The 24950-nt window shown below is 41.0% G+C and overlaps 1 protein-coding gene across 1 annotated transcript in view; it reads left to right on the top strand.

Annotated features, from left to right (window-relative positions):
• CRLF3 (cytokine receptor like factor 3) overlaps positions 1-24950 on the top strand; it is a 37186-nt gene that overhangs the window by 7683 nt on the left and 4553 nt on the right. Inside the window, exons 2-6 of the mRNA XM_032845316.1 lie at positions 4479-4686; positions 7411-7498; positions 7982-8159; positions 11685-11907; positions 12779-12911. Of these exons, the coding sequence (XP_032701207.1) occupies positions 4479-4686; positions 7411-7498; positions 7982-8159; positions 11685-11907; positions 12779-12911 (830 nt within the window). The remainder of the gene's footprint in view (positions 1-4478; positions 4687-7410; positions 7499-7981; positions 8160-11684; positions 11908-12778; positions 12912-24950) is intronic.

The raw sequence follows: 24950 nt of genomic DNA, 5'->3' as shown, positions 1-24950 counted from the left end.
CTTGATGTCAGGATTGTGAATTTGAGCCCCACTTTGGGTGTAGGGATTACTTAAAAAATGAAATCTTAAAAATAAAATAAAATCATTTTAGTTTCTTATTACTAGTTGGCAAAATAAATTCTTAAACTTGGAGGTTAAAAATTATTTTCTTCTATAAAGTTATAAAAATGCATGTTTTAGGGGTGCCTGGGTGGCTCAGTGGGTTAAAGCCTCTCTCTGCCTTCGGCTCAGGTCATGATCCCAGGGTCCTGGGATTGGGCTCTCTGCTCAGTGGGGAGCCTCCTCACCCCGCCCCCCACCGCCTGCTTCTTTGCCTACTTGTGAGCTCTCTCCATCAAATAAATAAATAAAATCTTTTAAAAAAAAATGCATGTTTTAGAGGAGATAGGGGAGATTCTGGTACTTTTTTCTAAAATATGCTGTTATTATTATTGTATTACATTGATGTAGCAATTTTATATTGCTACTGAAGACCACAGATGTTTTAAGTCAAATTCTACATAGGTTTTATGAGCTTTTTAGTAGCTAAACTGGAGGAAAATGTGTCCGTCACTGTTGTCTTGGAGGGCTGTGAAGTATATATTTACCAGGCTTTTGCAAACCTTAGTATCAATGTGTAAACTTGATGACTTTTTGGCATTGTGTGAACTCATCCTCCTGTTAAAACTTTAAAAATACAGTTGCTTAGGGATTAAACTGCAGTAAAGGTAAGTTTTTGTTTTTTTTTTTAAGATTTATTTATTAGAGAGTGTGTGTGCGCGCTCAGGAAGAGGGGTAGAGGGAGGGGGAGAGAGAGTCCCTAGCAGACTGCACAAATTTCAGATCCTGATGCAGGACTTGATCCCACAACCTGAGATCATGACCTCAGCTTAAATAAGAGTTGGATGCCCAACCAACTGTGCCACCTAGGTGCCCCAAGAAGTGAGTTTTAATGGTCTATTACAGTAGAGGCTTTAGTGAAAAATTGGTTTGAATACAGTGTATATGACGGTTTCCTTTTTAAGACCTTGAGTTGCGTATCATTTGTTCTACTTAAATCTGCTTTGTTCCTCTAACATCGCAGTTGTTTTGCCCTAGAAAGGCTAGGTAGCATTTGGGGCTGTGTGGTTATCTACCCTATGATTCTTGATATGCAAGGATAAGAAATACAAGTTACAGCAGGAAGTGTTTGCAGTCCGTACATCATTTATAGGTTTGCCTGGGAACTTCTGAAAATGGGAAAAGTGGGAAGACCATGGTCCTTGGAGTCAGACTTTTTCGGGCACTGTGAAGCCTTGGGAAAGTTATTTGACTTCTTCAAGCTTCACCCTCTTCAGTGTAGACAGTAGAGACCCACCTCTCAGAGTCCTTGTGAAGTTAATGAGCAGGCAGGACACACATGGACCATGGTACCACATCAGATAAGAATAATCACTGAGCAGAGAAGTCCGCATGGTTTAGTTCCTTCAAGCCAAGCAAATGAAACGGGTGGTTGGTGTTCTATAAACGAAAGGGACTATGTTTATAATATAAGTATAGGAGGTGCGTTTGGAAATGGAGTCTCCCCTGCCCAGTCTTCTCACTGCTTTATGTTCCTGTACTTCCTCTTTTTCTTTCCTCTGCGGTTCTGAAACAAAAACAAAACATAGTTGTGCACTGAAACTGTTCAAGCTTTTGAATTCTTTCTAAAGAGGAAATTGACTTTACCTAACCAATGCACTTCCTGTGTGTGCCGTATCCGTTAAAGAGTGAGACAGGACCTCATTGTATGCTTCTCAACTGCAGAATTTCCTCTTGGTTGTGGGGGTGTGACCTGTATTACAGTGCTTCAACATGTCTTCGTTTATTTTGGTATCTATAAGGTCTGTTGTGATTCACCTGGGGATCTTGTTTAAAATGTCCGTTCTGATTCAGTAGTTCTGGGTGGGACCTAACGGTCTGTATTTCTAACAGTATTCCAGGCGATGTATCAAAATCATGAGACGTGCTCTCCCTGGTTCTTTAAAAAAGGTCTTATATGGGCGCCTGGGTGGCTCAGTTGGTTGAGCGACTGCCTTCGGCTCAGATCATGATCCCGGAGTCCTGGGATCGAGTGCTGCATCGGGCTCCCGACTCTGCGGGGAGTCTGCTTCTCCCTCTGACCTTCTCCCCTTTCCTGCTCTCTCTCACTCTCTATCAAATAAATAAATAAAATCTTTAAAAAAAATTTAAAAGGCCGTATACATGTACACAGTTAACTTCATTTTTACTCAACAACATTTGTTTCCCAGGTGCTATGTATGTTAGGGTGTGAGTCTTAAGGACCCAGGATCCCACAGATGAGTAATGAACTGGAACATTTTGAGTACGGCCCCCTCCCTTTCTTTTTAAATTTTGGCTTTGGTTTATTTCATGGAAGCTCCCTTGTAAGTGTACAGAGACTACTTAACAATTAAACTTATAGTAGGGTCTCTCTTTTTCTTTATGATTTAAAGAATTCTACCATTTACTGCACATACACTATTGTAAGTTACATTACTGTCAAAAGGAGAAAAAATTATTTCCATTATCCACTTCGGCCAATCAAACTCATCTTTTTTTTTCGCCCTGTATTTTGTTTTTGTACTCCCTGAGCACTGACACCTTTTGTTTTTACATGGTTGTGAACGTTTCTGGAAAACAATTTTGTATTCTGCTTTTTAATTTTTATTTTTTAAGTTTTTGTTGTTGTTGGTGGTGGTGGTTTTGTTTTTGTTTTTTTAACTTGACAGAGAGAGAGAGTACAAGTAGGCAGACTGGCATGCGAGGGTAAAGAAAGAAGCAGGCTCTCCACTGAGCAGGGTGCCTGATACGGGGCTCGATCCCAGGACTCTGGGATCATGACCTGAGCTGAAGGCAGATGCTTAACTGCCTGAGCCACCCTGTATTCTGTATTCTGCTTTTTAAATTTAGTGTTAGAGAATAAATGGAAAACTTTCTAAATTTCTCTATTAACTGTTGAAATCCTGTACTTTGTGGATTTTCTTGGACTTCAAACGCTCTTGGAAAGATAAAGTTAGCCAAAGGGTTAGAGTAATAAATGTAATAATGTCATTATGAAACTAATATGGTAATATCACCAAAGTAAAATGTGTGTTTGCTTTGATTCAGAACTATTTGGTTTTTAGAATTTTCCTGTTAAGTGAGTGACTTATGTGTTGTCTGTATCTTAGGGGGAAAAAAAAAGTGTTGTATCTGTGTAGACAACTGGTTTGTTTTCAAAATATGTGTGAGCTGTAAAGATTTCCCTGTCCTATCTCCCAGAGCAGCAGCTATTAATCTGAGCTCTGTGGACCAGAGGGCAATGTTTCTCAAAGTGTGAGCTGCCGAATCACAGGGGTGCTTATGGACAAGAACTCCGTCCATACACTCCAGCCCTCTTCAAAGGTTCTGGATCAGTAGGTCTGGGATGGAGCCCTGCACTCTAAATTGTATCTGGCAGCCTACATGATTCTTCTGCAAACCGAGTTTCAGAATTACTGTTGCCGGCCAGCCATGGTTGAGATTTGAGGGAATTTGTAAGTTCTGAAATTGAATTAATTTCTTTAGGGTATGGAGTATTCGTTTACTGGAAAGAGAGGGTCTGTAAACCTTTCATTGAGATTTGCAAAGAGGAAAATGACTCAGAAAAGATTAAATTATTTTCCCAGAGGTGTGTTTTCATGAAGATTTTCTGCCTTCTATGAGCCCCTTTGAATTTTAAATAAATTCTTAGCTTTCTCTTAGTATAATGGGAGCATTTTATCCCTTAGGTGATTTTTTTTTTTTAATTATGGCTTTCTTTTATTTATTATTTAGTTTTATTTATTTTAGAGGAGTGGAGGGAGAAGGAGAGACAGACTCTCAAACAGACTCCATGCTGAGTGTGAGTCTGACACAGGGCTCTGTCCCACGACCCTGAGATCATGACCTGAGCTGAACCAAGAATCAGATGCTCAACTGACTGAGCCCCGCAGACGCCCCTATAGTATGGCTTTCTGATTTACCATTTATTTACTACTTTTCAGTAAAATGAATTTTAACTCCCTCCTACTTAAAAATTGTTTTGTACTGAAACATACGATTGCCAAGAACTACTTTGTGTGATAATGATACTTTCTAATATTTTTTTAAATTGGGAACAACAATGTGCCAGTAATTTTACAAAGCATAATACATAGATTATTTAATACTGTTAACAGCAACTCCATGAAGTAAGCATTATATTCATTTAACAAATAAGGAAATTGAGGTGTGGTGTGCTTAATTAACATGACGAGACGGATGTAGTTTGTGAATGACAGAACCACGGTTTGAGCCCATTCTGTCTTATATGAAGGCCAGTACTGTGCATTTCTGCAAGTTTGTGCAAATGAATCACATTTGATTTGTCAACAAATGGAAGGTGATCGTTGTGTAGTGCCTTGGGATTAGGGGTGATACCTGGGGATTAGCCTTTTCTAGAGATTCTAATTCTGAATTTTTGTGTTCTTTCTTTTCAGATCAAAGAGAGTGCATCACAGACAAGAGATGTCCTCAAACAGCATTTTAATGATTTAAAGGGAACCCTTGGGAAGCTCCTGGATGAGCGATTGGTGACCCTTTTGCAAGAGGTGGACACGATTGAACAGGAAACCATTAAACCTCTAGATGACTGCCAGAAGCTCATAGAGCACGGAGTTAATACTGCAGAGGACTTAGTCCAAGAAGGTGGGAGTCCAGGGAGCCTATCAAGTGGGGCGCATTCAGTTTGGCTCTTTGCTAATTTCTCAGGGTGCCAGCAGGCTTGTTGCCATCTGTGCGGTGCTTAGCATGTTCCTACCTCAGAATCGTTTGTAATATAGGATGACAGATACGCAGTGAGGTCTCCCAGGGTGAATGTAGTTAAAATGTTAATTATAATCCGTTATAAGACAAGGGATAATGGTTTTTCTCAAAAGGTTTTTTGGTAGTGTCTTATTCACTGCTAACACTGACTTTAAGGTCCTTTTGAGTCTGTTCATATATTTTTCAGAGTGTTCACAGAATTTAATTCCTTTGTTAGTTTTAGAAGGTTAAAAATTATAATTGGTGTTTACTCCTGAAATCGTAGTGGTTATATGCCTATCTGCAGCCAATTACTGTGGTTAAAGCACACCCAGATCTTGCCTTGCTATCTTCCTGTCTTCATGTCCACTTTCCTCCCTTCACACAGATCTTTATCAAGTACATTAAATAAAAAGGTAACGGTTCTGCCTTTTGGGGCTCACAGCACAGTGAGAGGCATACGTGCTGAGAGAGATCTAAGACCTAAAGGAGCACAGAAGGGAAAGCACTTAACTGTGGGAGAGTGGATAGCTTTCTGTGGGAGGAGTTCACAGAGGCTTGAAGGAATTCATTAAGCGACAAAGGAAGAAACGGAGGTAATAGCACAATTGGAAGCAGAAGTAGCATCACGAGTGAAGTGAATGGCCTATCAGGGGTCTATTGAAGTATTTTAGGCAGCAGAGTTACACAATCGGATTTGCGTTTTTTTAAAAAATGATGCTGCCTATAGTTTGGAGATTGTATTAGAGGTCCTAAGACTGGAGGTCAAAGAGGCCAATTGAGAAGCTGTAGCACTACTCCAGCAGGAAATGAAGAAGGCAGTGGGCTTCATCATGGTGGAGACAAAGTGGAGCTGATTTTAAGACTTTTTAGAGAGAAAATTATTTACGAGTTTACCTGTCAGTGAATGTCGATTATTGGTGATTGCCTGGAGCTAGGTTGGAGAATAAAGGGAAGGATTTAGGATGACCAAAACCAGCCGGATTTTGGATGAGCAGGTTGAATTGTGCTGTTTACTGATGTAGGAAACAAAGGAGAAAGGTGGGCTTCAGTGAGTAGTGAGGCATTCAGTTTGTGGCGTGTTGCATCTGAGATGCTCAGGATGCCCAGACGGTAGCTGGGCATGTGGCGTGTGGTTTAGGAGAGAGAGCAGTGTGGCAAGATGGTAATTGATGGTGTGTACATGAAGTCTGACTCCGTGGGAGCTAGTAGATCTTCCAAAGCTAGTGTGTCCTATGAGGAGAGAGCGTGGTAGGCGATGCCAGCATTGAAAGGACAATCGAGGGCAAAGGAGCCAGAGCCAGAGCCTGAAAAGTACCCATCCTGCCTTGAGTGCTGTGAATGCCATGGGATGGAAAGGGTGCATGGCTCATGGTGTCTGTCACTCTCACTGGAAATTCATCCCCTTTCAGTCCCATTTAGAATGTGGCACTGCTGTTATCTTTACGTGCTGATGACATTTTGTCTCCTCTTCATTGAGAACTGCTTATTTGCCACTGACCATAACACTGCCTTTGAGAAAATTCTTTTTCGTGGGGCCACAGAGTGTCTTTCCTGAGAGGCTTTGCATTGGGAAACAAACCCAGAAGCAGTTCACAGGTCAGGAGTATCTACTCCTCACCCCGAGGACTGAGAAATGTTCTTATTTTAGAAAAGAAATCCTTTGAGGCACAAACTTGTTTGTTACAGCATCTGATGCTTAAATGGTTTTAGACTTCAGAAATATTTTGAATTTCAATCTCTTTCCTCCCTCCCAAGGGATAAAAACTTATTTATGGAATTTTGAGGACTTTGAGGCAGTGTTCAATATGTCCTGTTTTCCTCTTGCTGAGGGAGAATGTCCTGTCCTGTGGTCCCAAAAAACTTGAGGCATTCCAGGGCACATTCAGAGGGAATGGGGGGTGTGGAAGGCCATAGCAGTTGGTCATTTTTTTTTTAATGCCTTTAGATAACTTTTCTTCTTTATTTTTCTGTGGAATAATTTCTAATATGTGATATTCTTTCAGGAAAACAGCTGTATCATTTGATTTTATGAGCCCTCGTGCCCGTGGGGCATCTGGGTGGCTCAGTCAGTTGAGCATCTCCCTTCGGCTCAGGTTATGATCCCAGGATCCTGGGACCGAGCCCCGCATTAGGCTCCCTGCTCAGTGGGGAGTCTGCTTCTCCCTCCCCACATCCTCCCTCTCTCTCTCTCTCTCTCTCTCTCTTTCTCTCTTTCTCTCTTTCAAATAAAAAAAAAAAAAGAACCCATGCTCTATTTTTCTATCAGCGTAACATCTGTCCTGGCTTGTGTTGGAGTTCTGTAAATCAAGATTCTGTAGGAGAGATGGAAAAAAGGACCTAGACCCTCTCCTTTGTGTAAAAATGGTCAACAGATCAGATTTCTTCATACAGAGCAGAATCTTTCATTCCTGGTAAAATATTACCATTATTTATCCCTTTTCTTTGTGAGCTTCACCTTAGAGTCACTTCTAAAATAGTTTTTACTTTCACTTTTTGGGAACTTGACTGTGGAATCACTTAAGAATTATTTGCAAGAAACCAGAGACCACCTAGACATGAGCTGTAGTGATTACTTTATAATGTGACCGTTTTTTGGTGTATTTATTCTCTCATTCCTGATTGTAGGGGAGATTGCCATTCTTGGTGGTGTAGGAGAACAGAATGAAAAACTGTGGAACTTTACCAAAAAGGCCTCACACATTCAGTTGGACAGGTAAAGGAGTTAGTGCCGTTCAGGCTTAGTTTTAAGCATTTAAACTGCCTGCATTCCCCCCTCCCACCATTAAAGATTCTGAGTAAATGAGATAGAAAATACATATTTCAAGGTTCACTGCCCAATACCAGTATTAGTGGTATGAAATAGCTGCCATTGTAATATTTGGCATAGTATTACTATAGATTTTCTTCAATTCTAATGTGTAAGAGAATTATCAAATTATAAGAAATTCTAAATGTACTGAAACGGAGTTTTTGGTATAAACTTGACAGTGGTGAGCCTACCAATTTTCTCTTTTCTTGCTTATATTTATTTGGGAAGAGAATCTTTATGTAATGTCTTCCACAGCCCCTGCTGTCATTAGCATTATTTCCTGAGGGCTTCAGCATCATTATGTAGTATGTGACCTATCTAAACTGTGCTTCATATTTTTAACCCTTCATTAAAAGCCTCGTAAACACATAAGCTTTGTTTCCTCAGCTTACCAGAAGTGCCTTTACTGGTTGATGTGCCTTGTTTGTCCGCTCAGTTGGATGACTCAATTCTGAACATAGTGAAAGACCACATTTTCAAGCATGGAACAGTAGCATCTCGCCCACCAGTCCAGATCGAAGAGCTAATAGAGAAACCAGGAGGCATCATTGTTCGATGGTGTAAGGTGCGTGATTAAGAATTGTGGAGGCGGCTTCAACATTATGGATTTGAAATCTGAGGGCCTTTTAGATTTTTCTATTAACTACCTTTGAACGTTTTCTTCTCTTCACAAACAAAAGTCCCTTTGCTTTACAATTGAATTCATAGGAATTCGAAAGCAGGTAGCTCTTCCCATTTGAGGTAGATTGTTTTTGAAGGTACATTTAACAATCTCTGTATCACAACGGTATTTTCCGTCACAGATTTCCCAAAGTTAGTAAATTGAAGATCTCTTCCCATTTCCTTCCCATTTCTGTTTATTACAAAAGCCAAAAGATGATAGCTAATATTGGGTATCTGATATTTTCTGTTCCACTGAACTGATCCTTCTGAAATAAAATCCTGGGGGCACCTGAGTGGCTCAGTCAGTAGAGCATCTGCCTTTGGCACAGGTCGTGATCCCAAGGTCCTGGGATGGAGCCCTGCATGGGGCTTCCTGCTTGGTGGGGAGCCTGCTTCGCCCTCTGCTCCTCCACCTGCTTGTGTTCTCTCTCTCTCTCCCTTGCTTACTCTCTCAAATAAATAAATAAAAATTTTTAAAAAATCCTAAAATGTGGTTTCTTCATATTCTCAACATTGCTGAGAATTTTCTGTATTAAATCATATTATGTATATGAGTTACCATATTGTAGATAAAAATCATGTCCGAATGAGTTGTGAGTGTCTTGGCTGTTGACAGACACATCACTCAGAGTGGGTACTGAGAGTCTGGAAATGATTGTTTTTTCTTAAATGGATTTTTAAAGAAGATTTTATTTATTTGAGAAAAAGTGTGTGCCCGAGACAGCGAATATGAGCAGGGGGAGGGGCAAAGGGAGAAGGACAAGCACAGCCCCGCTGAGCAGGGAGCCTGACACAGGACCCGGTCCCAGGACCCCAAGATCATAACCTGAGCCGAAGGCAGACATTTGACCAACTGACCCACCCAGGCGTCCCTCAGCGGATTTCTTTTTAAAGATTTATTTGAGAGAGAGATACACCGAGAAAAGGATGAGCCAAGCGTGGAGTGTGAATCTCACAACCCTGAGATCAGACCTGACTTGAAACCAAGAGTCAAATGGTTAACTGACTGAGCCACCCAAGCCCCCCTTCAATGGATTTTTTTACTGAAACCTTGTTATAGAAGAAAGAAATAGATGTTTTTGTTGGTTCAAAACAAACACTCTTACTGCATTTTTATTCTTTTCCCTGTCAGTGGATCTAGGGTTTCTAGTTTTTTTTGCTATAAACAGAGGTATTCATGTTCCCTTGTGTACATGGCTAAGAATTTTTCCTCAAGTATATATCCGGTAAAATTTTGAGGTCCTAGAGTATTGGATCTGTACTGTACCAGAAATGCCAAATTCTTTTCAATGTGATTATACCAGGGTTTCCTTCTACCAGCAGTGTGTGAGTTCCTGGTACTCAGCATCCTGACCAGTGCTTGGCATTGTCCATCTTTAATGTTTTTGGCGGTATGGTATCTCGTTTTGGTTTCAGATTGTATTATCCATATTACCAATTAGGTTAAATAGTTTTATGTATTTTTTGGTAGCATATATTTCTAATTCCTCAGAATGCTTATTTGTGCCTTTTGTTCATTCTCTTACGGGGTGGTTTCTCTTCTATTAAGTTTTAAAGGAGTCCTTTATATATTCTGGGTGTGAATTATCTTGGTTTTGGTAGTTGTGGGATTCTGATCTTTGAACTTCCAGTATTTTATCTTTCACCTTATTGTATAGAAAACATGCCATTTGAGAGCACCTGGGTGGCCCAGTCGGTTGAGTGGCCAGCTCTTGATTTTGGCTTAGGTTATGATCTCAGGGTCTTGGGATTGAGCCCTACATCAGGCTCCGCACTCGGTGGGGACTCTGCTTGGGGATTCTCTCTCTGTCCTTCTCCATGCACCCCTCCCTGCTTATGCTCTCTCCTCTCTCTTTTAGAATGAATAAATACATTAACATTTATTTAATTATTATTTTTAACAGTGTATTCCTTTATGGGGGGGTTGGGAGGCAAGACACCATGGTGAGGAACAAAATCAATTAAAGGAGGTACAGGTACAGGAAGCAATAATGTTAAAATAGTAATACACAAAATGGATAACTGTTATCACTTTCTTAAGAGGACTTGTGGAAGATAAATTTTAATTGCTGTTGTAAAAAAAAAATCTGTATGAAGTAGAAACTGGTTTCAGTAATATTAGTAGAGAATATGTTCTAGAAGGTGGAGGTAACAGGATGTAAAATCCTGGCAGCAGTTCAATAGGACAGTCCCAGAGGGTTAGGCTGAGGCCGAAACCTCGTGAGGACGAGAGGCTTGTCTGTGGGGAATTTTGGATGCTACTTGCAGAAATATTACACTGTGCGTAAACCAAATTGAATTGTTTTCACAAGTGCTGTAAAGTTTCATATAATACAAGTTTTTTTTCTATATGAACTTCAATTTCACAGCAAGAGTGGCATGGGATACCTAAACACAGAAGAGCGCATTCATGCAAGATAGCTAACTCCTTGATATAATAATGCATACAATTCAAAGAGATTACACTGTCATTACAGTTAGGGTTTTGTTTTTTTTTTTTTTAACTTTTTTTTTTTAAGATTTTATTTATTTATTTGACAGAGATCACAAGTAGGCAGAGAGGCAGGCAGAGAGAGATTGGAGGAAGCAGGCTCCCTGCCGAGCGGAGAGCCCAATGCAGGACTTGATCCCAGGACCCTGGAAGCGTGATCTGAGCCGAAGGCAGAGGCTTTAACCCACTGAGCCACCCAGGTGCCCTACAGATAGGAGTTTTTATAGCTATCAGGTGGTGGCTGTGGAAAGCATGGCCCCCAATATCAATATTTAAGAAGCAGCCACCACCTCCTTCTGTGTGTGTGTGTGCTCTTTTTGTGTTTTTTTCTTCATTTTATAACAACTCTGTTGTTGTTACTGCTGCTTGGGAAAATTGGTAAAAACAAAATTGTAACCATTGAACATAGTGTTTTGGCAATCAAGATGTTTAAGGCCTTTTAGAATGAATAAATAAGTCTTTAAAAAAAAGAGAAAACATGCCGTTTCTTCAAAGGAAGCCAAGTTCTGCAAATCCAACTGGGAAGTATAGAGCACATGGTTCAATAAAGAAAAGACGGGCAGGGGAGGCCTGGGTGGCTCAGTTGGTTAAGCAGCTGCCTTCGGCTCAGGTCATGATCCCAGCATCCTGGGATCGAGTCCCACATCAGGCTCCTTGCTCGTCAGGGAGCCTGCTTCTCCCTCTGCCTCTGCCTGCCATTCTGTCTGCCTGTGCTCGCTCTCTCTCTCTCTGACAAATAAATAAATAAATAAAATCTTAAAAAAAAAAAAAAAAAAGAAAAGACGGGCAGTAATGATGGCTTATTTGCTATGATCTCCCTGAGAATAGCCCATGTTCAGCAACTGGGCTTCTGTGCATGGCCCCAGAATTCTTAAGCCATGATGCTGGGAGAAACTGCTCCCTGACCTTTACCTAACACAAAGCCTTTCTCCTTAGGTGGATGACGACTTCACGGCACAGGATTACAGGCTGCAGTTCCGCAAGTGCACTTCCAATCATTTTGAGGATGTATATGTAGGCTCTGAAACCGAGTTCATAGTGTTGCACATAGACCCCAACGTTGATTATCAGTTCAGAGTCTGCGCCCGAGGAGATGGCCGGCAGGAGTGGAGTCCTTGGAGCGTCCCCCAGATGGGTCACTCCACGTTGGTGCCTCATGGTATGCTGCTGCCTTCTCTCTCCTGAAGCCCAGCTGTGTCTCAGAATGCTGGCGCCTGTCTGTGCTCAAGGCAGCACAGTGTTTGCACACGGCCCAGCTGTGTCTCAGAATGCTGGCTCCTCTCTGTGCTCAAGGCAGCACAGTGTTTGCACACAGCCTTGCTGTGTCTCAGAATGCTGGCGCCTGTCTGTGCTCAAGGCAGCACAGTGTTTGCACACGGCCAGCTAGGTTTTCTGACCGTAAAACCTGCATTGGTGAGAACAACGTGGAGCGTCTCCTATTCAAATTACTTGATGGGAATTTTGAGACCTTTTCATCCATTCTTATCTCCAGAGTCCAGAAATAGTGCTAGGAGGATTATCAGCATCCCCAAAATCCAAAGATTTGAAGTGTTGCGACAGGATACTGTTTTAAAAAAAAAAAAAAAAAGATACTGATTTTCTAGACCTTCAGTGACTTATGGAGTTCTTATGATTTGAAATCGGTCTGTCCTGTATAACTGTTTTAAAATATTCAGACTCCTTTGTTAACTAATTGTTAATCAGGCTTGGAATACACTCAAACAGTTATGCTTCACCCTGATTTCATTAGCCAGGAGACGGCACTCACTTGATCTTCTGTCTGTTCTTGCCAGAACTGTGCAGGAATAGACAAACACATTTTTCGTGGGTTTTTTTTTTGTTTTGTTTTTTGTTTTTTTTTTTTTTAAGATTAACCAGGATACCCCGTCACTGAATCTCTTCCTTTATGGAACTTGCCCATATCCCCTAAGTGTAGCCTCTTCTGCTTCTGAGTTTTATGTAATGTGTCTGTGTTGAAGATACTCCTCAAAAGCTTTTAATAATTTTTTATCTCTTTGCTTTCTAAAAAGAGTGGACAGCTGGCTTCGAGGGGTACAGCCTGAGTAGTCGAAGAAATATAGCCCTCCGGAATGATTCTGAGTCCTCAGGTGTGCTCTACTCCAGCGCTCCAACTTATTTCTGTGGGCAGACGTTGACATTCAGGCAAGTAGATGTTACAGTATCTGTTTGTCATGCCTCAGGCAGTAAAGTGATGTGCATAGAACACATACGAGCTTTGGATTCAAAGTAGCCTGGAGTTTATTTCATCATTTATAGGCAGTGTTACTCTGGGGAGAGTTCCTCTTTTCTCTTTGCTGTGGTTTTCTCAGACGTGTTCATAGAGCTATTACGAAGGTGAACTGAGATAAAGTGTAAAAGATGCCTTGCTTACACCTCATACGTAGCACATATTATGTTTATGTCTCTTCTGGAGAGAGAGAGGTAAGTAGACTACCTCTCAAAAGTCAATCCTAAAAAATCAGAGGCCAAGAATTTTTTTCCTTTGTGAAGTGATATGAGCAGGTCTCTGTGAGAGACAACCCTTCAGTGTAAATGTACTGAGAATTACATAATGTATATAGTTATCCATAAAATACATGTGTACGTACATAGATATGTGTATAATTCTCTGTAAACCCAAAAGCAAGCTCTCCTACCACCAATCTATTTTCTATTTCTTTATCCATTTCTTCCTGTATTAAATAATTCCCTTGTTTTCATGTTCTGAGATATATTCTCTATAGTCCTATTTCTGAATGGCTCATCATAGAAAGCAAAGCCCAGTTTGTTTGTTTATTTGTTTTGAAGATTTTTACTTGAGAGAGAGGGAGAGCCCTCGGGGGGGGGGGGGGGGTTGTTGAGAGGGAAAAGCAGACTCCCTGCTGAGTAGAGAGCCCAGTGGACCTCAATCCCAGGACCCTGAGAGCATGACCTGAGCCGAAGGCAGACACTTACCCTACTGAGCCACTCAGGCACCCACAGTTTTGATTTGGAAAATTAGGGTAGCAAACTCTCCTCTAATTTGTAGGCCTTGAGATCATGAGGTTTTATGGTGAATGCTGGCTCCAAGTTCCTGTTCCCAGTCCCGTGTCATATGAAGCATGGAGAGTAACTGAAAGCTTCACATAAGCTAATGTGGGCGTGTTCTGCACCAGCCAAGTCATTTGAACTGTCATCAGCTTCAGAATGCACTAGTTTATACTTTGTCTCATTTTTTAAAATTTTATTAACATAATAATGTTTTATTTCAGGGGCACAGGTCTGTGAATCATCAGTCTCACACAGTTCACAGCACTCACCGTAGCACATACCCTCCCCAGTGTCCATCACCCAGCCACCCTATGCCTCCCCCATCCCCCCACTCTGTCTCATTTTCTATCTCTCTCATCCCTTAAATTATAAAGAATGACTTACTAACCAGAAAAATACTGACAAAGAGAGGAAGAAATAAAAAATCTAGTACCTGAAGTCCACTTAGTTATTTCCCAAAGGTGAATTCATGAGTTCTGTATGCTAACAAGCCCTTTTATGGCTCGTGTCCTTTGTTTCTAGAAACACTGCCGGTAGTGATTGTCCAGAGAACACTGCACTGCCGTCTAACGGTAGGGCTTCCTGAGTTGATCTCTTCAGGTCAGGTGTCTCAGCAACCGTAGTGATCATAGTAATACCAATTGCAGTTAATAATTAAATAGTATTTACTGCACGTGACGTTCTGCTTTAAGCCCTTATATCCGCTCATTTGATTCTTAGAATAACCCAATGAAATAGGTGTAATTACCCACTTTAGGGATGGGAATACTAAGGCACACAGAAGTTAAGTCACTCACCTAGAGTCACATCGCTGGTAAGTGGCCAAGCTAGCCTGTATCTTTTCTTTTTGTCTTTTTCACAGCAGAGTGAGTAAACATGATTCTAGTTAGTGTTGCAGTCTATAGTTTGTCTATGTCTGTATGCTTCCCTCTTTTCCTTTTCCCTCCTCTATGACCCTTTCCCCCGATCACGGTGACCTGATGCTCCCCTGATTTTAAATCCTTCCTCTGTGAACACAGGAAGGTCTAATAGATGGCATATTTCCGGTTTGTTTTTTTCTGTCATTCAGTAAGTATTTAAGACATTGGAAATTACCCAAATGGATGAAAATCCACTTACTACCTGTAGGTAGTTAAGTGGATTTAGTGCATTTAGTAGGCCTCAAGAAATCATTAGTTCTTCCTCCTTTTCCAAAGATGTCTAACCAGGTCCCACTTGGCAGGGTGATTAACTCCAACTTCATTCTGCTATTACCGTAGCCAGACTTTTGCATTTTTGTCATTTTTCTTTGGAATGTGGAATGGAAATGTCTTCTTTCCCTGTTGAAAGGAATTGCAGGCATCAGCAGTGAAGCCAGAAGATGGGGGTGCAGGGTGGCCTCTATGGGGGAGGAGCACATGGGTCCACTTGAGTACAGAAGGTAAAACTTTATTCAGCTTTTTGAGGGTGTGTGAAGGCCTCACAGATAGAAAGAAGATTCTACTCCTGCAGGCAGTGCCCTGTCACTCAGCTCAGTCCGTTCCTGCTGAAGTTGCTGGAATGCGCAGAGTTGTAGAAGCCAAGAAACCTGTTACTGGCGGGCTCTACCAGTCTCTAGAGCCCGGTCTCATTTGGCGGCCAGGTCTGCTAAGCAACCCCCTCCTGCCAGGCCTCTTCTTGATTTTCTGTCTGAACAGTCCTACTTTCCCTTTCCTTGCTTCCAAGATTTCCTGATCTTACTGTTTTGTTTTGTTTTTTAACCGTATTTTTACTTTCTCCTCTCTACCACCTGCTTCCTTTAAAACAGCGTCCTTTCAAACAGCCTTGGTTAATCCTCCTAGCCTAGGAGGTTACTGTCTTCTTTTTACAGATAAAGAGACAGAAGCACAGGGACCATGGGACTTTTAAGTATTCAAATCCTGCCAGTCTAGCCTAGAAAGTCTGTGCTCTTAACCTCCCCACAGGTCACGTGAGGTGGTGAATCAAGAGCCAGTAACAGTCTAGCTATTTTTTGTTATAAACCTTTTCTTTAAAAGAACATACAGTTACTGATCGCTGTGTAACAAACCACCCCAAAACTCGAAGCTTAAAACAGTAGTCATTTATTTTGCTCAGGAAACTGCAGTTTGCAGAGGTTGGTGAGGACAGCTCATCTCTGCTTCTGTGTTAGTAGCTGCAGTAGTTTGATTCAAGATGGTGGGTTTGCTTTCAAGATGGCGCAGTCACATGGCTGGCAGATGGATTCCGGTTCTGGGTGTCTCTCCCCGTGCAGGCCTCTCTGTGGGCTGCTTGGGCTTCCTCACAGCATGGTGGCTGGGTTCCAAGATTGAGCATCCCAAGAGATAGGAAATGGAAGCTGCCGAAGCTGCCAGTTTCTAAGGCCTGGGCCTAGAAGTTGACATAATATCACTTCTACCACGTTCTACCGTTTATTCAGAGTCTAGATCCCAGAGAAGGGACATAGATCCCGCTTCTTTTTTTTTTTTTTTTTTTTTTTTAAGATTTTATTTATTTATTTGACAGAGAGGTCACAAGTAGGCAGAGAAGCAGGCAGAGAGAGAGGGGGAAGTAGGCTTCCCACTGAGCAGAGAGCCCCACATAGGGCTCGATCCCAGGACCCCAAGATCATGACCTGAGCCGAAGACAGAGGCTTAACCCACTGAGCCACCCAGGCACCCCATAGACCCTGCTTCTTGATGGGAGAAGTGTCCAAGAATTTGGAGGCTTTACTTTAGAAATGCTGTGGTTGAAAACTGTTAGAAAGGGGCCATTTGGTTTAATGCTTACCTTTGGTTAAGTGTTAGCGTGCCCTTTTCTGAATAAATTTGAGCTTAAAGAGTCTTTTTCTGTATAAGGCTGGTTTCTTTCATCACCAGGTATATCTTCAATTCTAACTGTTAGCTCCTCATATTAAAAAAAAAAAATTACTAATTTAATCTTTCCTGAGAAGATTAGGAATAAGGCATAGTCCCTACTAGGACTAGGAAGTTAATTTGTTTTGGGGTGACTGTCTGGCTCAAAGGTGCATGTGATTCTTGATCTCGGGATCATGAGTTCGAGCCCCCACATTGGGTGTAGAGATTACTTAAATAAACTTTAAAAAAAAGTTAATTTAGAGTCTTTGAAATCTTGTTGGTTTCTCCTTATACTGAGAGAGAATGCATTGTCCTGGGGAGAATACAGCTTTGTTAGGTTTTATGTTTTGCTAAAGTGGTTTCCTCTAGGAATATGATACACAGTCCTTTCAGTTTAGAGTTTGATTCTTATGACCGATATGGGAATGCCAGACAGAAGAGTCTTCCCCCACGACTCTTGATTATAAAGACTTGGGTGAGGTAAGACAGGTGGTTTCCTAAGTAGATGGCCTTTAAGATTATATACTTTGGCTTTTAGTTTGTCTCTAGATGGAGTGTTTCATGATATCATGAAGGTGGATCTGCTTTGAAGTCTTCACATATAACAGTTCTTCCAAATAATCTAAGGAATGTTTCTTAGGCCTTTTTCCTACCCATTTTCTCTCTGCCTTAAACTACTTTTCTAAAATGTAAGGACAGATCTTCTAATCAACTCCAGTCTTTGAATGAGGCTAGGGATTTCGTTCAACCTTTTCTCCATTCAGATGGTATCTATAGTACTTGGCTGGGAATGTGGCATTTAAGAAAAAAGGGGGGAAAAAAAAAACCCCAGAATCTTCGACTCAACATAGAGTAGTGTGTTTATAAATTAGTGTAAGAAAGATCCAGGGGCGCCTGGGTGGCTCAGTGGGTTGACTGTGGATTTCAGCTCAGGTCATAAGATTGAGCTCTGTGTCAGGCTCTGAGCTCAGGGTATAGTCTGTTCATCCCTCTTCCTCTCCTCCCCCGACACACATACTGTCTGTCTTTCACAAATAAGTGAATAAATAAAATCTTTAAAATATTAAAAAAAAAAAGATCTAGACTGCTCTGCAATGCAGAGGAAGGAAAAGTTACTTTATTTGAGGGATTGGTGAAGGCTTAGTGCAGCTAGAGGTGGAAAGGACAATTCAGGTGGGGAAACAAAGCAAGAAAAAGATATGGAGCAGGAAAAAATACAGAGAGCAAGTAGTAAGTCTGGATCAGGTTAATGGAGACAAGCAGTATGGTCAGAGAGGTAGGAAAAGCCTTTGAGCAGGCTGTATATATCTCTTTTTCTTCATTTAAAAAAATGCATATGTTAAAAAGATTTTATTTATTTATTTGTCAGCACACATGAGAGAGAACACAAGGAGGGGAGTGGGAGAGGGAGAAGCAGGCTCTCTATTGAGCAAGGAGTGTGGGACTAGATCCCAGGACCCTGGGATCCTGACCTGAACTGAAGGCGGATGCTTAACAGACTGAGCCACCCAGGTGTCCCTATATTTCATTTTTAATTACTCAAAGAAATACCCTTTTGGAGGTCACCTGTGCCCATTTACAGGGAGGATATTTGATACTGCAGAGATCTCCATCCCTCCCCCTAACAAGACAGGCCTCACCAAATCAGGTTTATGTTCCATTATTTTGGGGACAGGAGCATGCTTTCCATTTGACTTTTCATGAATTCACAAGTTGAGCTAGACTATACAAAATGTTAATAGCCAGCTAGGATTTGTTGAACCTTACTATATGTTAGTAGATTTTTTTTTTTTTTTTAAGATTTTATTTATTCATTTGACAGAGAAAGACCACAAGCAGAGGGAGTGGTAGGCAGAAGGCGAAGTAGGCTTCCTGCTCAGCAAGGAGCGCAATGTGGGGCTCCATCCCAGGACCCAGGATCGTGACCCGAGCCGAAAGGAAATGCCCAACCGACTGAGCCACCCAGGCCCCCCTGTGTGTTAGTTCTTAAGTGCTTAATGAGTTGATGTCTATAAATCCTCATTACATTCTCATGAATTAGATATATTTTATATATATGGAAACTGAGATGTCAAAAGATTAAGCAACTTGGGGGGCTTGGGTGAATCAGTTAAGCACCCTACTCTTTTTTTTTTTTTTTTTTTTTTAAGATTTTATTTATTTATTTGAGAGAGTGTTAGCAAGAGAGAACACGAGTGGGAAGGAGAGGGATGGCAAACACTTACCTGACTAACCCCCGCCCCCACCAACCAGGTTCCCCAAATGCCTAACTCTTGATCTCAGTTCAGGTCTTGGTATCAGGGTCATGAGTTTGAGCCTCGCGTTGGGCTCCACACTGAGCATGGAGTCTACTTTAAAAAAAAAAAAAAAAAGATTAAGCAACTTGCCTGAGGTTGTGCAGGTTATTAATACTAATGCCAAGATTCGAATCTTGACAGTCTGGCCCTGTAGGACTCTGCTGTGACTTCGTGAGGTGGAAGGCCATTGGAGGACATAGAGCTAACCTCATCTGACCTATGATTTACAAGTCGGTTGGCTGCTGTGTGAAAAATAGTCTGGGAAGTGGTATGGATACAGTCCGGGAGACTAGTCAGGAAGCTATAGCGATAATGCTGGTGAGAGCTAATGGTGGCTTGAACCACGATGGGGCAGTGGAGGTAATGATGAGTGGTCAGAATCTGGTCAAATCTATATATATTTTAAAGATTTTATTTTATCAATTTGAGAGAGAGAAGGAGAGAGAACGAGTAGAGGGGAGGGGCAGAGGGAGAAGCCGACTCCCTGCGAGAAGCCCCCGATGTGGGGTTCAATCCCAGGACCCCGAGATCATGACCTGAGCCACACAGGTGCCCCTGAATCTGGATATATTTTAAAGGGAGGACTGGCCAGATTTACTAGTAGATTGGTTGTGGTAGGTGAGTCAAATGTGACCGAGTCAAGTGTGACAAGTTTTTGGTCTAAGTAACTGTTGGGAAAAATTATCATTTACTGAGGTTTGTAAGACTGTAGGAAGAGCATATTTCTGGGTGAATAATCATTTTGTTCTTTCACATATTAAATTTAAGTTCCTTATTAGACCTACAAGTGAAGATGCTGAGGAAACAGTTGGATAATCTGGAATTCAGTGGAAAGAGCCAGATTGGAGAGTTTTTAGATCAAAAAATTTAGATTAGGGGCGCCTGGGTGGCTCAGTGGATTAAAGCCTCTGCCTTCAGCTCAGGTCATGATCCCAGGGTCCTGGGATTGAGCCCCACATCAGGCTTTCTGCTCAGCAGGGAGCCTCTCTCTCTGCCTGCCTCTCTGCCTGCTTGTGATCTCTGTCTGTCAAATAAATCTTTTAAAAAAAAATTTAGATTAAATGGATCATCTTGGATTGTGATTGCTGGGTTAGACTGGGTTTATCTAAGGAACTATCAAACTGCATTCTAGAGTGGCCATGCCATTTTCCATTCCCACCAGCACCTATGAGATTTTCTGTTGTTCTTCATCCCTACCCGCATTTGGTATTGTCAGTGGTTTATGTTCTTTTTTTTTTTTTTTTTTAAGATTTTATGTATTTATTTAACAGAGATTACAAGTAGACAGAGAGGCAGGCAGAGAGAGGAGGGGAAGTAGGCTCCCTGCTGAGCAGAGAGCCCGATGCTGGGCTCCATCCCAGGACCCTGGGATCATGACCTGAGCTGAAGGCAGAGGCTTTAACCCACTGAGCTACCCAGGCACCCCATGTTTATGTTCTTTTATTCAAAAATATTTTATTTTATTCTTTTAAGTAATCTTTAAACCCAGTGTGGGGCTTGAACTCACGACCCCAAGATTAAGAGTCACACGCTCCACCAACAGAGTCAGCCAGACTACCCCCTCTTATTTTTGCTTTCAGCTATTCTATATACATGTTGTTGTATCTTATTGTCGTTTTAATTTTCTTTTCGATAGCCAAAGATAGTATCTCTTCCAATGCTCACTTACTGTCCATTTGTATATCTTCGTTGGTGAAGTGTCTTTTAAAATCTATTGCCTATTTAGAACAATTTTTTTTTAATTTTGAAATTTGATGAGTATAAGTCTTCTGTTCTTGTTTTTTTTAACCAGTCTGGGGCTTGTCTTTTCGTTTTCTTAGCAATCTCTTTTATGGATTGTAAGTTGTTAATTTTGATGAAATACAATTTATGCACTCATCCAGTGCTTTTGGTATTGTACCTAAGAAGTCTTTGCTGTAATGCAAGGTCACAAGATGTTTTTCCTATGTGGGGTCCCTGGGTGGCTCAGTGGGTTAAGCATCTGCCTTTGGCTTGGGTCATGATCCCAGGGTCCTGGGATCCAGTCCCATATTGGACTCCTTGCTCAGCAGGGAGCCTTCTCCCTCTGCCTCTGCCTGCCTCTCTGCCTGCTTGTGCTCTCTCTGTGTCAAATAAATAAATAAAATCTTTTTTAAAAAAAATTTTTTTCCTGTTTTCTTGTAGACGCTTTATGTTTTTAAGTTTTATATTCAGATCTGTGAGACATTTTGAATTACTTTTAGTGTAATATGTGAAATATGGGTTGAATTCAGTTTTGTTTAGAATCTAGTCCAGTAGTTCCTGCACTATTTGTTGAAAAGACTGTCCTCTCTCCATTGAATTGCCTTTTACCTTTGTCAAAGATCAATTGGCCATATGTGTGGGGATCTGTTTCTGGACTCTGTTTCATTGAGCTGTGTGTTTCTCCTTTCCCAGAACTGTAATCTTTTTTTTGTTGTTGTTGTTGTTGTTAAGATTTTATTTATTTATTTGGCAGGCAGAGATCACAAGTAGGCAGAGAGCCAGGCTGAGAGAGAGGAGGAAGCAGGCTCCCTGCTGAGCAGAGAGCCTGATGCGGGACTCTATCCCAGGACTCCGGGATCCTGACCTGAGCCAAAGGCAGAGGCTTAACCCACTGAGCCACCCAGACGCCCCTTCCCAGAACTATAATCTTGATTACTGTACCTTTTATAGTAAGTCTTGATATCAAGTAGTAGGATTCTTGCAACTTCCTTCTCTTTTTGTTTTAGTATTCTAGTTCCTCTTTCTTTCTATTTAACTTTAGATTCAGGTTGTCTATTTTTAAGAAAATGTTTTTACTGGGATTATAATCAAGATTAACTTGAATCTATAGATCAGTTTGGGAATAATTGGCATTTTAATATTTTGATTGTTTCAATCCGTGGATACGGTATTTTCTTAATTTAGTTTTTAAAAAAATGTCTTTCATCATTGTTTTGTCATTCTCTTTTTCCTGTCTCATTACATTATTATTATAAGAAGTGTGGTTCTGAATAGCAGTGTTGAAAGCTTACATGCTTATTCCACATCTTAGCAGGAAAGCATTCAGTCTTTCACATTAGGGATGATGCTAGCTGTAGGGTTTGTTTGTTTTGTTTTCTTAAGGATTTTATTTTTAAGTAATCTCTGCACCCAGTATTAAGCTTGAACGTAATTATAACCCTGAGATCAAGCGTCGCATTCTCTACTGACCGCCAACCAGGTGTCCGAGCTGTAGGTTTTTGTAGATCCCTTCTGTGAGGTTGAGAAAGTTCCCTTCTTGTGGTGCCTGGATGGCTCAGTTGGTTGGTGTCTGCCCTTGGCTCAAGTCATGATCCCGGAGTCTCTGGATTGAGCCCCACATCAGGCTCCCTGCTCAATGAGGCGTCTGCTTCTCCCTCTCCTTCTGCTTCTCCCCCACTTATGCACTCTCTCTCTCTCAAATAAACAAAATAAAAAGTTCCCTTTTAATTATGCTTTGCTGGGAGTTTTATCCATAAGTGAATGTTTAATTTTGTCTAATAATTTTTATACATTTGTTAATGTAATTATGCTGCTTTTCTGTTGTTAATATGGTAAATTAAATTGATAAATTTTTGAACATTAAACCAGCTTCGCATTCCCCATAGAACCTCCACTTTGTCTTATATTGTCTTTATATATACTGCCAGATTTTGTTTTTAATACTTTTGGGGGATTTTTATATCTCTTCATGAGAAAGCTATTTCTCTTTTTTTCTTATGATGTTTTGGTTTTGGTTTTAACCAGCCTTAGAAAGTGAGGTGGAGAGCGCCTGAGTAATTCATTCAGTTTAGCGGCTGCCTTGGGCTTGGGTCATGGTCCCAGAGTCCTGGGATCGAGCCCCCCATCAGCTCCCTGCTCAGCGGAGAGCCAGCTTCTCCCTCTCCCTATGCCTGCCACTCTGCCTACTTGTGCTCTCTATCTCTGTCAAATAAATAAATAAATAAAATCTTAAAGAAAGAAAAAAGTTAATTGGGGTGGGAAGTGTTTCTTCCTCTTTTGTTTCCAGAACTGTTGGTGTAAAATTAGTATTATTTCTTCCTTAAATGTTTGATAGAACTCACCAATTTGCCATCCTAGAATTTTCTTTTTTGGAAGATTTCTAATTTCTGTAGTAGATAGAGGACCATTCATGTTACCAGGTTTGTTTTGAGACAGGACAAAAGGTATTTAGGATTTGTATAGTGATCAGTGTATTTCTGTTTCAGATATATTTCAGAAATCCTTCTTTCCAATGACTTGATAAGGCACCTCTTCTTTCTCTTATTCCTGGTGCGACAAGCCAGGCAGGGATCTTGTTGATAGAAGGCTCATTCTCTGTTCCTTGGGCTAGTTTTCCTGTTAGTGACACACAGACTGTCTGTGTCCCTGGAAGCACTCTGCAATCTTCTCAGCAGTGTGCGAGGGGACAGATGTCACTGCAACAATGTAATCGATGTCATACTTGTCAGTATTGAGTATTGTTGTTTCTAATCAGTCTGTAGCTGCTAGGCTAAAATAAAAATTTCATTTTATTTCTTACATTTATCATAAAGTTGGATATTTTTCATATATTTATCAGCAAAGCAACTGAATTTTTGGATTTTGCTCCAAGCATTGAAGGAAAACCTTTTACAACTGTGTAAGAACGAGAATGTGTCACTTAAATCCAAACAAAGTGGGGCACCTGGGTGGTTCAGTGAGTTGAAGCCTCTGCCTTCGGCTCAGATCATGATCCCAGCGTCCTGGGATCGAGCCGCACATCAGGCTCTCTGCTCAGCCTGCTTCCTCCTCTCTCTCTGCCTGCCTCTCTGCCTACTTGTGATCTACGTCTGTCAAATAAATAAAATCTTTAAAAAAAAAATCCAAACAAAGTGAGCCAAAGTGCAGAGTAATAGGGATAGCGGATTAGCCCTCTAGTTGCCATTGAAATCGCTCCTGTTTTGGGCATGTTTTCTCAGAATATTTTACCTTTAAGAAAAATTATTACCCAGGATGTTCTACTCCTTTACTGTATCAGAGGATGTATTTCTAGTAACTTGTTCATAAATTAATTTTTTAAAAAAATATTTTCTTAAAAGATTTTATTTGTGGGGCGCCTGGGTGGCTGAGTAGGTTAAAGCCTCTGCCTTCGGCTCAGGTCATAATCCTGGGGTCCTGGGGTCAAGCCCCACATCGGGCTCTCTGCTCAGCCTGCTTCCCCCTCTTTTTCTCTGCCTGCCTCTCTGCCTACTTGTGATCTCTGTCAAATAAATAAAATCTTTAAAAATAAATAAATAAATAAAAGATTTTATCTGTTATCCAACAAAGAGAAATATCTCAAGTAGGCAGAGAGGCAGGCAGAGAGGGGAAAGCAGGCTCCCTGCTGAGCAGAGAGGCCTATACAGGGCCCAATCCCAGGACCCCGAGACCACGACCTGAGCCAAAGGCTGGGGCTTAACCACTGAGCCACCCAGGTGCCCCGTGTAAATTAATTTTTTATTAATTGTACTTCAGTTGTACATGGAGTAGAGGAGGTCGCTACCATAAATTATTTTGTATAGCATTTTTCTTTTTCATATAGTTTCTTACAAAACTAATTTTCTGTGAGAGAACAGCTACAGCAGTGTCTGAGGCTATGATGTCCTCACTACTTGTCTTGCAACTTAAAAATTCAGTGATTTTTAAACCTTTGTTCTACTTCTTAGTGAACTAAGAAAATAATTCTGTGTCTCAGATATATTAGCTATTTACTTCCCTGGTTTGTTCCATGTTCAGAGCAACTTTTATAAACTTTTTATGTTGTGCTTGTCTTCTTTATCACATACCGTTTCAGTGACATATGCTTTTAGGAATTACTTTGTAATTTATTCACTTAGTTTTTTTCTTCTTTCCAAGATTTTTTTTTTCTCAATGCATCAAAGGCCTTTTTTTTTTTTTTTTACTGCTATTTATTTATTTGAGAGAGAGCAGGGGAAGGGGCAGAGGGTAAGGGAGAGGGACAAGCGGACTCCCCACTGAGTGTGGAGCCCGACTGGAGCTTGATCTCATGACCCTGAGATCATGACCTGAGCCAAAATCAG

The sequence above is a fragment of the Lontra canadensis genome, unplaced genomic scaffold, assembly GCF_010015895.1.
Source record: "Lontra canadensis isolate GAN:19392208 unplaced genomic scaffold, GSC_riverotter_1.0 scaffold163, whole genome shotgun sequence".
NCBI classification, from domain to species: domain Eukaryota; kingdom Metazoa; phylum Chordata; class Mammalia; order Carnivora; family Mustelidae; genus Lontra; species Lontra canadensis.
Note: the sequence above shows the minus strand (reverse complement) of the source record. Positions and strands in the feature narration are given on the sequence as shown.